Source organism: Petaurus breviceps, unplaced genomic scaffold (assembly GCF_028583685.1).
Source record: "Petaurus breviceps papuanus isolate PSGF00001 unplaced genomic scaffold, PetGlider_PUasm1.0 173, whole genome shotgun sequence".
Classification (NCBI taxonomy): Eukaryota; Metazoa; Chordata; class Mammalia; order Diprotodontia; family Petauridae; genus Petaurus; species Petaurus breviceps.
Window position 1 is genome coordinate 20,198,010 of NW_027185759.1, and position 18,135 is coordinate 20,216,144.

Sequence of the window (18,135 nt, forward strand, 5' to 3'; positions counted from 1 at the left end):
GAAGGAAGGAAGGAAGGAAGGAAGGAAGGAAGGAAGGAAGGAAGGAAAGGAGAGAGAGAGGAACGAAGAAAGGAAGAAAGGGAGGGAGTGGGGAAGGAGGGAAGAAAAAAGAAAGGAAGAAAGAAAGAAGGAGGAAGGATGGAGGGAGGGAGAAGAGGACCTATTAAGTGCTAAATACTTTAACAAATATCCCCTTTAATCCTCACAACCACCCTAGGAGGGTTGTGCTATTATTATACCCACCTTAAAGTTGATGAAACTGAGAAAGACAGAAATTTAGTGACTTGCTGAGAGTCACAGTCAGTGTGTCTGAGGTCACATTTGACCTCAGGTCTTCCTTATTCCAGGGCCTGAGCTCTGTGCATTGTGGCACCCCCCGGTTACTTTTATTAACCTTTACTATTTACCAGGCACTCTGCCAGTTCCTGAGAAACAAAGAGAACAAAAAAGAGAGTTGCCTGCCTTCAAGGAGCTCACATTCTCACAGGGGAAGGCAACACACAAAAGGGAGTTGAAAAGGGGTAGGAGAGACAGAGACAGAGATATAGAAATGGAGGTTCCCACAGTAGGGGGGGGGCATGGTTTTGAAGCTGAAAAAGTCAGGTAGAGCTGGAGGGGAAATGAAGAAAGGCTGGCCAGCCTGGGCTCCCACCATGGGAGAAGGGGAAGGGGCCTTGTAAAGGGCCATCACAGAGTGAGAAGGGCTCATAAGGTGGGTGCAGTGAGGCTCCAGAGCTGAGGGAAATTGGAGGATGAGACAGCTGCAGAGACAGACTGAAGTCTGCAAAGTCGGGAACAGGGCCAAGAGGGAAATTAGAACTTAAAAATGGCTGAGGAGTGCCGAGAGGCGATGAAGCACAATCCACATCCTATCTAAGCACAAGGACTTGACCCCTACCACTTAAGGAGCTCACTTTTGGTGGGGGGTATTATTATATTAGAAATAGGGAGAGTGTCCCAGATTCTAACCTGTTTACACATTCCTTTTATTACAGAAACTTAGCTGTCACTGATTAAATATGCCAGCTGCACAACTCACCCAGCCCTCTGTGATATTACATTCAGTATTTTAACACCATCCATTAACAAGTTTTCAGAAAAAGAATCCTACAGATACTTAGCTAAAATAGTTTAGGTCTCTTTGATGAAAGCATTAAGTGATAAGTATAAATGCACTTTACTGAATAAACTTATCTTTTATTTAATAAATTTATGAAAGGTGAAGAAATATTTGTGTTTAACAGTATTTGCTATCATTATGTCACATTTAAATTCGTAAAAGGTACAAAACTATTTAGTGTTAACATAGGAAATAAGTATGTAAAGATTTGTTTATATTCATTTTAACAACTGATAGGCCATAATAACTGAAGAAAAGCTACTGCGATAGATTAATTTAAAAAAAAAAGTTCATGGTAAAATCTCACTTAAGTGAGGCACAGAATCTAGGTGCCAGGCATGCAGGCAAACGTGACAAATTAGCAGCACTGTTGTTCACAACACTTTCCAAAGCATTCTAACATCTTGCAAGAAACAATGGTGAAAATTATATTGAATCCCAAATCTTATGCAACTATGGTGTAGGCCACTTCCAAAAGTCCCAGATACAGATAATCCTGAAACACATTAACTTGGTCCAGACATAGCTTTGGAGCTTTGTCATAGCCCTTCTTGGTGATTTCAATAAGAACTTTGTGTATATGAGAAAAATTATATGACACTCTCTACTTTAGAAGAAAACTCTAAGCACCAATGCTAATGATCCACCTGTGGCAGGGCTCCCAAGCATGGACAGCGACCCCAGAGCCATCAGTGCTTGGCCATCAGACTTTTGCCCGTGACGCTAGAGGACCGCTCCCGCTCCTTAGTAATCTCCATCTCGATCTTGGCTTTGATTTTGTCCCAGTCTACCTGGAGCTGCAGAAATGAAAAGCAGGAGAGTGTTAATTTTATCTTTGCTGACAGTTTCCCTCGAGCAACAAAGGTAACATTGGAGGGCACCTCCCAGGCTTATCTGAGGGGGCAACCGAGATTCAGACAAAGCAGGAGGCTGCTTTTTTGGAGCAGCTGCATAGCAAGTAGTAATTGTACCTCAAAATAACAAATCTCTTGAGAATAAAAGTCATTTATACCAAGCTGGCCTGGCTGGTGGTGGCCAGGGTGGCAAAGAGAATTGGTGGTGGCCAGGGTGGCAAAGAGAATTGTGACTCTTCAGATCACCCGTCTCGAGGCTGCACCAGCTTCAGGTTCAATGTAGACAAAGACCACACCTCAGAAACTCACCCCCTCGTCATGGGGAGATAATGCTTTGTTCTAGACGTGATGCTGAACATTAGTCTCACTCACTCATCTTGCTTAGGGAAGTTCACAGTTAATTTCAATGCATAAAAGCACCGCAGCTCTCCAGTAGCCTCCTCCCTCCCAGGTTTCTACCCAGATGAACGGTTTAATGTCTTTTTCTTTTGCATTTCCTCTCTGGTTGTTCAGGCCACACTCAAGAGGATCCTTCCTTCATCCTCCAGGGTTTTTACTTTCCATTACTTCATAAAGGTCCTACTAGATTTCTTTCTCCTTTCCTGAAATTTGTCTGTCTCGATGGCATCACAGGACAACGCCATGTGGGGGTGGAGGGCAGAGGTTCTTAGGACTTCATGCCATGTTTGAAGAGTCCCTGTAGAGACTGAGACAGTGAGTCGATAAAGGAGGGTGTGTAGGACTGCCCAGTAGCAGTGAGGGCCCAGTGGAGGTGTAACTAAATCTGCAGGGGGCCTCTCTTCACCGCCATGTCAATGAGTCTATCTAAACCTAAGGCTTCTTTGTGGGTCCCTTCGGTCACTAAGTTTGTGGGAGAGCGGACCCGTCTGCCTTAGTATCCTCATCTGGGAATGAGGAGAACAACAGCACCTCTCTCCCAGGGCTGTGGTGAGGGTTAAAGCTCTCAGCACAGCACCGGCACACAGCAGGTACTCAATACATGCTTATTTCATTCCATCCTTCCTTCATGCTGAGAAACGTTCTTTTGTAAATCTTCTTACGATGCTATTCTAGTAAATGTCTTTGCTTTGAGCTAATTTTAGACCCTGGCAGATGAGTGAAAGGTGGAGTCTAGAACTTGAGTGCAAATTCTACCTTACACACTTACTAGCTGTGTGACCCTGGGCAAGTCACTTAACCTCTGTCAGTCTCAGTTTCTTCATCTGCAAAATGGGAGTAATGATAGCACCTATTGGGAGGATCACATGAAATCACAAATGTTGGTACTCTGCAAACCCTGAAGCCCTATATAAATGCTGCCTATTAGCTATTGCATAGGTAGGCGCTCATGTTTTCACATTTTAGGTGTATAAACTTGAACCCAGAACAGGTATCCTCTATGAAAGCCCTTCTGCAAAATGGGGGGGGGGCAGACCAAAGGGCACTGCATTTCTACTGTCTGGGGTATCCTGTGGCCAGAGTGATCTTTCTAGAGCTCAAGGATCTGACTCTGCCCAGGTCTCAAAAGCTCTCAGGGGCTTCCTGCAGCTGCTAGAAAAAAAAAGTTTCTGTCCTTCCTCAGTCTGATGCAAGAGTGCAGAAGACTTCATCACCTTTCTTAGCCTTAGTTTCCTGATCAATAAAATGGAGATGGTAGCACCTGTACTACCTCCCACTCTGGACTGTTGAAAGTGTTTCATAAACTCAGAAGTGCCACAGAAATGTAAGCTGCTACATAAGCTGCACTGGTGTGTTTGTGGTTCATAAAAATCCTGCCCTTTTCCTATTTATGAAGATTTAATTAACATCACAATAACAAGAGAATCATGATGCTATGTCTATGATGGCTCTAGTTTACAAGTCTGATGAAGTGTTTTAAATGTGTGTATGTATCTGTGTGTGTGTGCACATACGTATAGATAGACCAATAAACAGATAATCTGCTTAGTTACTACTCATATTTTTCACTTCTGACTGGAGAGTTGTCTATTAGGAATGTGTAAAAATTCTCTTAGTGTGATAAAGTTGTTATTCACTGGATTTACTATGATATTTGAAAAATGAAGGCCTTTAAAAGATAATGTCAAGGAAACCAAGATGATGTGGTATTTTCCCTCTATTGCAGACTTTTTTTTTCTTCACTTTTGTAATCATTAAGATTGTAATGACTTCCTTCCGTCAGACCTGACACAAAAGACTTTAAAAATCCTGTTTTCGATTGAGTTTTTTCCTGAAGTCTATTTATTATGGGAGGCTACAAGGGGGACACCAAAGATCATTAGATAAGTGGCCTTGTGGGACTTTCCCCACCACTACCATCACCTTGCTCTGCCATCTTCAAGCTCACAGTTCCAAGAGAGAGACCCAGGAACCCACTTTGTGGGTAACTAGAGCGAGACTCGGCCCATCCTCGAAGGGATTCCCGCACAGAGAGTACAGGTAGGGCCGAGTCAACTCTGGGGTCAGTCTGGCAGTGTGTGTCCTGTCCAGAGGGAGACAAACAAAAGCTCAGATCCTAAGATGAACTGGAAACGATCTTTGAAGAAGCAAGACTAAATTCGTGGTCCCAAGTCCAAAGTGAACCAGACTTCCAGTGGGCATGGAGGGACAGAATGGGGGAAGGGTGATAGCACAGAATGGAGATACCACCTGCTCTCCTATACTTGGCTCAAAATTTAAGAATCTCGAGTAACTGGGTGCTCAGGAGAGTCTTACAAAACACATACACACATACGTGTATATGTGCGTATATACGCACATATAAACACCTGTGTATGTGTATGTGCATACATACACATGTGGCTGGTTGTTCTGTCCTTTGTTTTGAAGAGGACCAAAATGACATCACTACACTAGAGTTAAGTTTCAGTGTGTCCGACTGTGGCCAATCAGACCACAAATGTATGTATGTATATGTCTATATAAGCACACACATATGTGTTATATGTTGACAGAACCAAGTTAAAGTTTAATGGTTTTACCTTTTGTGGACAAAAAATATTCTTCATATACCTTATATATATTATATGCAATGAATGGAATTAGAAGGGTTCCATTACTGTTGGTACTAAATGGAGGTCTGTGCCAAGACTTAACAACCCACTCATGGAAAGGTGCAACAAACATTAAAGTACCTGAAGGGTTCATTTTTCACTGAGATCATAACAATTATTTTTTTTAATAGCAAAATGTTTTTTATTCACATTGAACAATAATTTTTGTGAGAGGGAGACCAAGTTTGACGAACCTGTAGGTTGTCCTCCAGACCTAAATTAGCTCACACACGTTGCTGAAATCAATCCCGATAAGACCATTCACTGATGGCCCACCAGACACCTGTCATTCACCAGAAGTCATCAAGTAAAGTGCCCACATCCACATGAGGCGCTTCATAGCCTACAAATAAGACTACCACTTGAAAGCTATTATATTATTGAAAATAAATGTTTTACTTTGGCGGTTATCCAGTTTGTGAAAACTATTTTTTATTGACACTGAAGACCAGCAGTTTCCAAATGGTTTTGATTACTAACCCTTATCATTTAACATTTCTGAGCACATACCTCCAATCTGTATATTTATATTTACACATAAATTATATACATTATAAAACTTACACAAAATAGAGAGTTAAAAGGATGGCATAAAGATGAAATAATATTCGATCTCATAGTCAATAGGGAGTGTGGACTCCCTAGTGGGAGTAGGATGGATAAAGCTAGAGTTTACTGAGTATAGGAGTGATGTGGTCAGACCTCCACTTTAGAAAAATCAATTTGGCAGCTGAGCAGAGGATGGATTGGGGTGAGTGAATACTTGAGGCAGAAAGACCGACTTGAGCTACTACAACCACCCAGGTGTGAGGCAGTAAGGGCATGTGCCAGGGGGTGGCAGTGTCAGAGGAGGGGGTGTATGGGAGAGATATTGCAAAGATAGAAGCAGCAAGATTTGCTAGCTGGATGGATACATGGTTGGCTATGACCCAGAAGCTGAGAAAAACTGGGTGACCCTTGATGCCTACAGGGAAGTTTGGAAGAGGGGAAGGTTTTGGGAGAAAAGTGTAACATCATGCTATCTGTGGTCCAGCTCCTAATCCATTCAAGCCTGCCCATCCTAACCCATGCAAAACAAAAAGGAGTAAGGGTCTCACTCACTGATCACTGCCACCATGCCAACTTCAGTCATGAGGTCACCTGAGGGCAGAATGCTCCCAATGGCACCTGAGCGATGGCTGTCTGTGGGGAGTGCCCACAGCTGACTCAGAAATGGGGAGGTGGGAGGCAGCAGAAGGGAAGGGTGCTTGGGGGACACAGGAAGGTATAGTGATACTGAAGGGAGAGTAGGATAGAACTTATCTTCTCACCCTCTGACTGGCTGGTCCCCACTGGGGGAACTCCAGGAACCCCACTTTGGACCACTGCTAAAGACCATGGAGTAGGAAATCTTTTAATGATGAATTCCAGAGAGGTAACAACTATAGCAGCATACCTTTCTGTAGAGTTTCAAGCTTCGTAAAGATTCTCACAACTCTTTGAAATACAGAGCATGACTATTATCATATCTATTATACAGATAAGGAAAGACAAGTTGAAACAGGTAAGATGATGTGTTCAGAGTCAAGGTATGGCAGAAGCACCAGGGCTGGGACCCCAAGCAGGCCTTCTGAATCCAAGGTCAACACCTTTTCCATCATGTCATATAATAGTCATTAGCAAGACCAGTGATGGGACTGCTCTGTGCCAAACTCAATACTCTGCTGTCCAGGGCGTCAATGACTCAGAGAAGTACAATGAGTTTCTTAGAAGAAACATCTACGTGGAGCTTTACAAAGTAATGTTAGGCCTGATCAGAAAAGAAACCCAAACTCTCTGGGGTTTTTTGGTTTTGGTTTTTTTTTTGCTTTTTGGAGGGCAACCAGGGTTAAGTAACTTGCCCAAGGTCACACAGCTAGTGTGTGTGTGTGTGTGTGTGTGTGTGTGTGTGTGTAAGTGTGTGTGTGTAAGTGTGTGTGTGTGTGTGTGTGTGTGTGTGTGTGTAAGTGTCTGAGGCCGGAACTGAACTTGGGTACTCCTGACTCTGGGGCCAGCACTTTACTCACTGTGACACCTAGCTGCCCTGAAACTCTCCATTTTTATACTGATCAACTTCAAGCCCATGTGGTACAGAGATCAGTCCTCCCCTCCACACACCTCGGTAAGTCCTTTTTTGCAGGTCAGATGAAATCATCTACCCATGTCTAAAGCAAGGTGGTCATTGTCACTAAACAAGCAGTCCAGAAAGCTTCTCAGCGAGAGGGTCTTTGAAGCAGACTGTAGTACAAAAGTTAATTTCAGAATTTGTGTGTTTCAGTTTGGGTTCTGATATGAAAGAAAACCCTTTATCTTCAAAACTGAGCTGACCAGAAAGAAGGTGTGTTTATTTTTCCACCTCAGCGCGCTCACTGGAACAAGACTCACTTCTGTGTGGTCTAAGAAGCATCCATCATCCTGTGCTAAGAAACTTAATAAATATTCCACAATGGTGATGATCATATAATTATCAATGTTCAGGTTATACTCCAAAATTAAAGACGATTTTTGCAGCATTTCTTTGGTTTGGGAGTTTTGGAACCCTCACCCTGGGGTTTGGCTGCCTCAGATGTTCAGGAAAGCACAGGTAATTCTATCACTAGCTCTAGCTGACCCTAAGCCCCAAACCACACCATGCTTACCAGCTTAACCAACTGCCCATTCTCACATAGAGCCCTCTCACTCCCATTAACCACCTCTTGCTCTGGAAAGAGTAATTATATCCATACCATTGTTCCCAGTAAGGACACACCTGCCCTATGGGATCAATTTTCACTATCTCTGTGACTCCCCAGATCTCTCTCCCTGGTCCTCACTTCCAGTATGTGTGCTGTTCCCCTCTATTAGAAAGAAAGCATCTTGAGGCCAGGCACTGCCTCCATTTTGTGTCTGGCACACACACTAAGTGCTCACCCTTTCATTCATTCATCCATTGAGGGTCTCTTCCCTTACTATGGATAATCAAAAGTTAAGCTGGGTTTGAGGATCACAGAGATTTACTTTTGAGATACCTGTACAGGTGTTTTTGGCTTTCAAGCTGGTTTATCTAATGTGATCTCATGTATTCGTGGAAATCAAGCACTGGGGAGCTCCTTAAAACAGGGTCCTCCCTGAGCACTCTGTGTTCTCTCTCCTCGCGGTCTACAATCCATCACTGAAATTCTTCTGATGACACCAAAGTTATATTACAGAGTTCTTTCCTTGTTCTAAAGTCCTCATTTTAAAAAGTTCAGTCTCTTAAAGGACACAGCTGATGAGTCTGGACTATCTTGTTCAGACTCCACCCAGGCAGATGAGCCATTGGTTCTACTCAGACTTGGGTGAGACATACATTCTTTGAATAGATTGCCCAAGTCTGAGGGGAACTTAAAAATGGATGAATAATCGGGGTCAGCCCCTCATTGTAATATCCATTCTATCATTAACTATTAACCAGAGTTGACTACCACTCCTCTTCCAAATGGGCATATAAACTATGAGCCACCCCTTGACTGTCTTTGGTCTAAGACAGCTGCCAAATGACTATCCTTTTATTAAAATGCTGGCATTATTAACAAAATGATTAAATTAGCCAGAAACTATGGCTCTTTGTGTCTTGAACCTTCTTAATCACCACGTGGGATCTTGGCTCTCTGACCAAGTTAAGTGGAGAAGCCAAGGAGAAAAAGCAAACATGGAAGGGCTGACATGACAGTCAGAACAGGGTGGTGCCTTCCAGCTGCCTCCTTGGTGTGAGTCCATTCCATCAGTAACCACTGAATTACCAAAGAACCCAAGCCCAGTAGGGTCCATGGAGAGATCGGCATCTTCTGGGGACCAGAGTTGAGACTGAGACATCACACAACACAATTATGAGTGACTGAACCACAAGTTCTCCTGAGTTTTACAGAAACAGCATGAGGGAGTAGAGAGGACACTGGGCCTTGGGCAGTTCCCAGCAGTGTGACCCTGGGAAAGGCACCCAACTGCTTGCAACCTCAGCTTTCCCCTCTCCAAGAAGAGGGTAATAATCCTAGCACCTAATCCCTAGGACAGGCTGTTGTAAGGAACAAATGAGATGAATGTTATTAATGATAGGTGGTGTCCTCCTAAGATCAGAATCACATAACATGTGACTTTTAAGATTCCTCTACGGAAAGCAGTTACCTTAAATAATCACTCTTTCCAAGGTTGACACTGATATTGGGTATTCCCTCACAGGAGAGGAAAATGGCCTCTGTCCATTAATTAGCTAAGTCTCCAATTACTTTACCTTCAAAAGAAGAGCTAGGGACAGTGCAGTAACATGTAAAGGAAACTGAATCAGAAATCAGGAGCCCTGAGTTCAAGGTTGCCACTTGTGATCCTGGGCAAATCTCATCCCCTGTCTCTGGGTCTCAGTTTTCTCCAATGGGAAACAAAGAAACGGGGAAGACAGGAAGCCTGAGAGGTCTTCTGGTTCTGGAATTTTTGTGAAAAAGTAGGAAGTTCAAACATAATGGTGGAAAGAATAAAAGTAACCCCTCTACTTAAAGGACACAGAGATAAGAAATACTTAAAGATACTCCTTGTATTAAAAAGCTGCCTCCTAACTTCTCATTTGACTTACTAACAACAAATACACAATCAATAAATTAATCCTTGATACTAAGAAGTTCTGTATCTCAAGAGGATTTGTAAGACGGTGAATCAGAAAACCAAGTAAGAATGCAGACTTCTGCTGGAAGGCCAAGGCTCTCTTTTCTAAAGAGCATAAGATAACATTGATCATCCTTGTCTGCATGCGGGATACATGCACTAAAATGGGATCTTTCTGAAAGGAAAAAAAAGAACACAAATTCTAGGTGGTGCTCAGGTCTTGCACAAGCCAGCTCTGGGTGGAAGAAGCGTACTCTACATTCAGACCAATACAATAACACATGTTGACAGTAATGAAAAGGAATGACAGCACTGCACACAGGAGTCTGATCACAGACCACTGCCCCCAAGGGTGAGCCTCCCACCCCCTCCTGTGGGCCTGGGAGTTTTCGAGACTGCTTAGTGCTGTCGTGCAACGAGGAGCTTTGTTCTACCTGATGGATTAGGAAGGGGTTTAAGTTTCTGAGCCTGATGAGGTGTCCCAAGGGTCTGGGTTAGAGTTAGTAAGGTCTGCCTTTCTACAGAGATGTTTCAGGTCTGCTCATAGTCTCTGGTGGCCAGCCACTAAGTATGGAGTGCCAGGAGCCCTCCTGAGTGATGAGCATACAAAGAAAGGCACAAGACAGTCCCTGACCTCAGGGAGCTCCCAGTCTCACGGCCCCAGCTTCGTGGTGACTTCTCCCTTTGGCTCCTCACTGAGAGGCACTCTGGAAGCAGGTGCTCAGGGAAGCATCCCCAAGGCCTCTAGCGCCACACCGAGGGCCAAAGGCACGGGCTAATGACAAACGAATTTTGTGGCTGATGATGATTTTTTTTAAATAAGGGTTGGTCACAGTATTGCGGAGATTCCAGAAGTATCAGGGGAAACAAGTCAAACTGGGGCCATGTCATAAAGAAAGGCTGTAAATAAATTTAAAAACAACTATAGTAAGATTTGAAAATTACTCTTTTTAACCCAATTATTACTTACATTCACATAAGATATCATCGGCATTTAAATTTTTACTAATACTTACCCCTTCTGCATACTGCAAATATCGTTTATTAGTTTCCTGTTTACCAAACGTCTCCAAAAATTTTTGCCGGTACGCAAGAACTGTGTCGACGTGTGTCTTGTGCTTTACAGCCAACTCAAGGGCCCTATGAGAAGAAATGAAGAGGGAGGATGAAGGGCCCAGGCCGAGCCCACCAAGGTGGCAGCCCCTGCCCACACCGACCCTATTGTTTTCACTTTGACTCTTACCAGGCTGGAACACACAATCCTGTTGGATCACTTTGGGTAATTTCACGCACTTCTTCCATGTAATAAATAATTCAATCAATCTGGGCCAATTTCAAAAGTCAGTCAAGGATTTCTCCTGTTGAGGAGACAGCTAAACTCTAAATTCAGGCCTTTCTCACCCACTATAATTTTTTTTAAATCTATATCTTGCCATCAGTCTATAAATGTATTAACAATTAGGCAGCAGCTTCAAAGCCTTTTTGGAAGCAAGCAAATTAAACTAATTTTTTCAAGCCTTAACAGGTTAAAAAGCATATAGCAAAACTTTCCTTCTAAAATCTAAATCCTCATCTAAATTCTTTGAAAAAGAATGAATGGTCACTGAGCTATTCTAATAACTAACAAAAATCCTTTCAAGTTAATATGATCTCATCTAGCATATGTGAACCACCAAATCATTTCTCCAAGGGACATTTTATCAACCAAAAAATGTGGAACTAAATGGATCATGGGAGAATAGATTTTGGAGAGGAAGGGACCCTCTAAATCACAGCTAACAGCCCAACTGCCCTCGTTTCACAGATGAGGACTGAGACTCAGGAAAGTCAGGGGCCTCATCTTGAGGCCACCCGGGTCATGTCAGAGTCAGGACGGGCACTCTTCCCACACAGCACCCGAGTTTGGGCCTTGGTCCACATTAAAGATGGTGCTACCTATTGAAAGGCTCATGTAACACTACAGTCTACAGAAGTTACAGTTAGTGCTGCTCACCATCATCTCTTTTATCAATATGAAGAAAGGGTCTATACTGTACAAACCCCAGCACTTCTCAAATACTGGCACACCCTTAAACAAGCATAATTTCCTCTCTATCCCCAGAAGTCACTCTCCTGTTTTCTGATCATGTCTGGTCTCCCAGAAATCTCTAGACCTAGAGTATCTATTATAACACGAGAGTTGGCAGCCAAGATCATGTTGAGTAGACTGGCCTCTTCCCAGATGGGAGAAGGGAGGGTCAGAGAAGCTAAGCGACCTGCCCACCCTGTACAGCCCACAGCCCATGAGCAGCAGAGCTCTCACATTAGCCCAAGGCTCTAGCCCAAACTGTCTACCGTGTAGGCAAAGTTCTTGAGTTGGATGGCCTGGGTTTGTACCTGTGTGATCCTGGGCAAGTCTACACCACTCTCTGGGGTCCTACCTCCTAATTCATTAAACAAGGCCACTGGACTAGATGAATTCTTAAGTTTTCTCCCATCTTTACAATTCTGAGGCTTATGATTCTAAAAAAAATTATACAATAGGAAGCAACAAAGACCTGGCTCCAGAGATTTACTCTACAGAAGATAAGTATTTACTAGGCAATTGACTAAAGAAAAAATAAATCTCACTAACTAAATGCCCCAAATCTGGGCAATTTCATTAGTAAAACACACACACACACACACACATACTTTCACACACATACACACACACACCCTTCCTTCATTTCTTACTGTATATTATTTCTGACAACATGGCCAGTGGATAAAACATTCTCATTCATCTCACCAAAGATTCATTAGGTTTCTCTGATGGGCAGGACTCTGTGCAGGGTGTTTGGGACATAAAGAAAAAACAAACACAAAATGATCACTGTCCTCAAGGAGCTTACATTTTGCTTAGGTGAATTTATGAATAAATAAATATATATATATATATCCATTCATGGGTATCTGATAGGGAGCTGGATAGTTCCCTCTTACTCTACAAAGCCAACCCATCCAACACTTAAGACCTGGGGAAGAGGAGACAGTGGAATAGGGCTGTCCATGAGGAGGGAGAAGGTTTGCACAGGCTCTGAAGGTGGGGCCTGAGATTAGAGATGCCAAACAAGAGAATCTTTTCCCCCCTTCCTCCTTTATCCACAGGGATCAGGAGTCTGGTCCTATGTTCTTGGCCTGGAAAATTTGCTTTGTGAACTTTGAGATTCTGGTTTCTCATGCATTCTACTCTCTACTCTGTCTCTACTGTCTGAGAGGGGAGGGGAGGCGAGGCGAGGAGAGGGAAGGGAGGGAAATGGAGGGGGGAGTTCTTGATAGAACAAAATTTTAGCTGCAGTTCTCCTAGTAGAAAACAGCACTCACTCAATTCCCCATACCAGAGATATGGACTTAAGTACAGGGCTGTGTTCCTTTGAGTCCAGCACTTAAGAAAACTGTCATGAAGAGATACTTTGTGTCAGGTGGAAACAAAGCAAGTGGATGGGATAGCATGTTTCCCTCCTACCGGAGTGGATGGGATAGCATGTTTCCCTCCTACCGGAGTGGATGGGATAGCATGTTTCCCTCCTACCAGAGTGGATGGGATAGCATGTTTCCCTCCTACCAGAGTGGATGGGATAGCGTGTTTCCCTCCTACTGGAGTGGATGGGATAGCATGTTTCCCTCCTACTGGAGTGGATGGGATAGCATGTTACCTTCCTACTGGATTGCTATTTAAAATGTTCTCTAAAAGCCTAGGTTGGGTTGACAGTGATACCTTACTACATTTAGGAGACAACTAACTCCAAATTATTTGCGAGTCACAGAATGTCTCCAGCTCTAAAATGGTTATCTGGCAGCCAAACAAATGTGACATTAGGTTCTGAATCTGGAAGGAATCCATGGATCTCTATGTTCATTTTAATAGGCTGCATATAAAGTTATTTCAAAATATGATCTTTTAAATATCCCGATCAAACCCCAAGCACTTTGTTTAACCCACAGAAAGTCATAGAGGAGTCAAGCGCTGAAGAGCTGGGCCTTTACAGCCTCAAGGAACCTCCTTCAGCTCCCAGGCATAAGCACCCATCAGGTACCAGGGTGACAGCCAGATCTAAATCTGTGTAAGGCAGAAGTACCTGGGGAAGTGAGTCTGCTTCTTACCAGGGGCTTTACAGAAGCTGAGAGTGGGAAGGGGCTTTGGAGGGCTCTGATCATCTCATCTGACCTCATTTTATAGATGCAAACACTGAGGCCTCACTTGCCTCTAGCCCATCAAAGCTGGCTCCCGGACCCCTGGCCACTAACCTTCCTACTAGAGGCCAGTGCGTTTCCCTGTGCCCATAGCTGGTTGAGCCACCATGCTATAGAGATCCATAACTGAAATTGTATGAATGATTTCCCGTCAAGCAACGTGTGGTATGGTGGAAAAGCACTGATTATCAGCTACATGGCTCTGCCTCTTAAAGTTTCTGTTTGCATCTGTGAAATGGGCAGGCTGGACTCGATGGCCTCAGATGCCTCTCTCCAAATGTGTGATTCTAAAGCATGGGTTTCATTGTTGTTGTTTTTATAAAGAAAATGTCCTCCGAATATCAAAAAATCCTTATTCTTTTACAAATCTGTATAATTTACTAATGCAGACATGACAAAAATGTCTCAAGTGCCTTCGCAGCTATCACATCATTCTACTGGATCAATTCCATGTGTCCCGGCTCATCCATCTCCCATAGAATCATCTAGACAAAGAACAGACCAATCCATCGCCTGCCCACAACTGTTCAGCTGCTTCCTACTGCCTTAGTCCGATGGTGAAAGACTTCCACAAACAGGGCCCCTTATGCTCCTCTGGTCTAATTCCCTCTTTGTGCCCATGACACAGTCTCCGTCCCTGCCATACTGGCTACCTCCCCACTCAGGGGTCCTCTGCGTCTGGAACACGTGCACCACGGGGAGCACAGACATTTGTGACCCACCAGCTGTTGGAGCTCTCTTGTCCTCTGCAATCTATGTGGCATTATTTGGCATGCACCATGTTAGAACCACACATGCCCTCCAACCAGGGGCCTCCCCCCTTCACACTGCTCCAGACAGCCTGACCATGGGGCCTGCTCCTTTCCATGAGCTCCTCCTCCATGCCCTTGGCCACATCTGAAGATGGCCATGCCCTGGATCCTGCCATTCCCTACAAAAGCTCCACTTCTGGGTTCATGAACTCGCTGATAAATCATGCTGACCGGATCCAGGACAAATCAACTTCATGCGATCTCTACTGGGCCCTCACTGCTACACAGTGATCCTTTTACACCTCACACCTTCTCCCACTCCCCAAAGGGGCTTTCCCAGTTCTCTTCAAGCCTTCCATGGCTCACTCTTCCCCCATCTATTCAGATGGGAGCCTTGCCTCATACTACTGAAAAAAAATGAGGCCACTTGCCATGAGCTTCCCCTTCACTCGCCTGCCCAATTCCTGCCCCTACCTCTGCCTTCACACCCATCTCCTTACCAAGGCAGACCCCTCTACGAGGAGCCCAAGATCCTATTCCATCCTGACTTCTCCAGCAGACTGCTCCTTCTAATCTTCACTCTCTCCAGGCCTGTCTTTCCTGCTGCCTACAAATACGCCAGGTCTCCCCTTCTTTCAACACCCTCACCTGACCCTGCCTCTTTACTAGCTCTGCTCCAGTCTACCTCTCTCCTCCCTGGCACCTACAATCACGGTCTCCTCATCCTCTCCCCTCACTCTCTTCTCAACCCTCGCTGTCTGGCTGCAGGCCTCATCATGGCACCCAACCTCTTCTCCCCAAGATCACCAGCGATATCATAATGGTCCACTCCAGTGGCCTGTTCTCAATTCTCATCCTTGACTTCTCAATCACTCTTCTCTCCTTGATAATCCCTCCTCTTTTGGGTTTCATGCCAGTCCCAACTGGCTTCTTTGAAGGAAAAAACAATTATGGAGAAATAACTGTGGGAAAAGGGCCCACCTTCCTCATCACCAGCAACAACTGCTGAACACCAAGAGGCAACTGGACACAAGGGCCCTGGGAATGGCAGCCCTCTACTCGGGCCCCTGCCCAGACCACCAGTCCAGCTTTCAGCTCAGCCTTCATGGTCATCATCTAAGGAGGCAGCTCCAACAGGGAAGAGGCCCACCGTCCCCACCCACAAAGTAGACAAGCCGTCTCACTGAAGTGGCAAGGAACCCTGAGAGACACACAGGAGGCCGCAAAGACCAGAGAGGTCAGAACACCACCACCATCTTGACTAACATCTCCCCTTGGGTCCCTGAACCCAAGAGCCTTGGGAATAGCCATGCTTCCAGCCCAGGCTCCCCAGCCACCATTCCATGGAGATGCAGCCTGGGGAATGCTCCTGCACAGCCTACAGCCACAGCTACTGGAGATACAGAAAAGAAAGTGTTTGCCCCAAAGTCCTTGGTCCTGTCAAATGGGGCTCAGCATCAGAAAAACGGTATGATTTTATCAACATAAACGATACTAAAGAAGAGGCATTACCATCTGCTTTGCTGCTATGCCCTAAGCTATCTGACTTGCAGCTGAAACCGCGCTGTCTCCTGCATTAGACCAAGAGTTTTTTCTTTCCATGGTGGCAAAAAATTGGAGACTGAAGGGGATGCCCATCAATTGGCGAATGTCTGAACAAATTATGGAAGATGAACGGGATGGAATACTATCGAACTGTAAGGAATGATGAAGGGGTTGGTTTCAGAAAAACCTGGGGAGGGTTCTACGAACTGATACAGAACTAATTAAGCAGAACCAGGAGAGCCATTTATGTGCTAACAGCAATATTATAAAGAGAGTCAACTCTGAAAGACTCAGGAACTCTGACAGTGCAATGACTCACAACAATTCCAAGGGTTCATCATGAAAAAGGCTTCCCACCTCCAGAAAGAGAGCTGATTGGCGAAGAATGACTAGAGCATGTTTTCTTCTCTTTGTTTTTCTTGCCTTAAATTTTTTTTTGGAACATGACTAATATGAAAATTTGTTTTGCATGACTTTATATCCGTATATGGGTCTTTCCAATGGGTGAGGGAGGGGAGGAGGGAATAATCTGGAACTGAAAATGAAATAACACAATTTTTAAAATAAATATGATCTCCATGAGGAGGGACCCTCCCTTTTCTATTTCTATCTGTGGTAGTAAATAAATGCTTCATTCATCTACCCATCGACTCCTCCTCGGTGCCCCAGTGACTTCCCAAGACCAGGGGCTGCAGAGGACACGCTGACCTGAGCTGGAGGCAGGTTCTAGAAGACTGATGCAAAGCAGAACCAGAACAGGAAAATCCCTGGGTCAGAAGGCACCTCAGAGAGAACAAACCACGTCTGACCCAGAGCTCCCCCTCCACCATGACTGCCAAAGGTCGTTCAGAAATTGCTTAGAGGTCTTTAATCAGGCAGGCAACAAGTAGCAGCTGGGGAGTGACACAATATATAGAGTGCTGAGCCTGGAGGCAAGAAGGCCAGAGTTCAGATTCAGCCTCAGACACCTACTAGCTGTGTGACCCTGGGCAAGTCACTTCACCCTGTCTGCCTCAGTTTCCTCATCTGTAAAATGAGGACAACATAAGTGGCTACCTCCCAGGGTTGTTGTGAGTTTGAAATGAAGTATTTGTAAAGCATTTAGCACAGGGCCTGGCACACAATAGGTGCTTAAAAGCTGTCGACTAGTATCATCATTACTGTTATTTTATATGCCAGGCATTGGTTAACGTGGAGGACAGTGCGGAATCACTCTGCACAAACATGATACAGACAGAGTCCACTCGAGACCATCAGTGGAGAGAAGGCACTGGACGGGAGGGGCCTCTGGAAAGGCTGCCTGCAGCAGGAGGGATGTCAGCCGGGGTGCAACCATGAGGAGGGAGGCATTCTGGGCATGGGGACAGTCAGTCATCAGAACATCACGTCTGAGAAGCAGAAAGGAGGCCGGCGTCACTTGCTGGCTCACGGAGCATGTGACTGACTGTAAGACAGAAGGCTGGAAAGGTGGGGAGAGGCCCCTTAGAAAGGGCTCTGAACAGCCAACAGGATTTGGTGTTTGGTCATGGAGGTGGCAGGGAGCTACTGGGGTTCACTGGACAGGTCTGCATGTCAGGAAATCGCTTTATCAGCCAAGCAGGGGATTGACTGGAACAGGGAGAGACTGAAGAGCAGATGACAGCAACAGTACAGGTGAGGGGTGAGGGCCTGCACCCGGGTGGCGGCAGAATCAGAGGAGAGCAGGGGTACAGATGACCGATGTCAGGAAGGTGGAAAGGACAGGATTTGACCTCTGACTGCCTGTGCGGAGCAGTGAGAGGAAGGGAGGCGGTGAGCCCTGGTCACTGTGAGGACGGGGGGGAGAGTTCAGTCTTAGACACGTTGAGTTTTCAGTGTCTGTGGAACATTTAGTCTGAGATGTCCAACAGGCAGTGGACATGAAAGACTACGAGTGAACAGACAGGTAAGTAGACCTGAGAATCATCATGGGCTGAGATGTTGAC

At 44.9% G+C, this 18,135-nt stretch overlaps 1 protein-coding gene across 2 annotated transcripts in view; it reads right to left on the reverse strand.

The window, feature by feature from the left end:
• Positions 1-1,176: 1,176 nt before the first annotated feature.
• The window catches only part of IFT80 (intraflagellar transport 80), a 122,424-nt gene continuing 105,465 nt past the window's right edge, over positions 1,177-18,135 (reverse strand). For both annotated transcript variants that reach the window (XM_069083489.1, XM_069083490.1), the window contains 2 exons: positions 10,676-10,799; positions 1,177-1,917 (listed from right to left, as the gene is read on the reverse strand). In XM_069083489.1, coding sequence (XP_068939590.1) covers positions 1,810-1,917; positions 10,676-10,799 — 232 coding nt within the window. In that variant the 3' untranslated portion in view covers positions 1,177-1,809. The remainder of the gene's footprint in view (positions 1,918-10,675; positions 10,800-18,135) is intronic.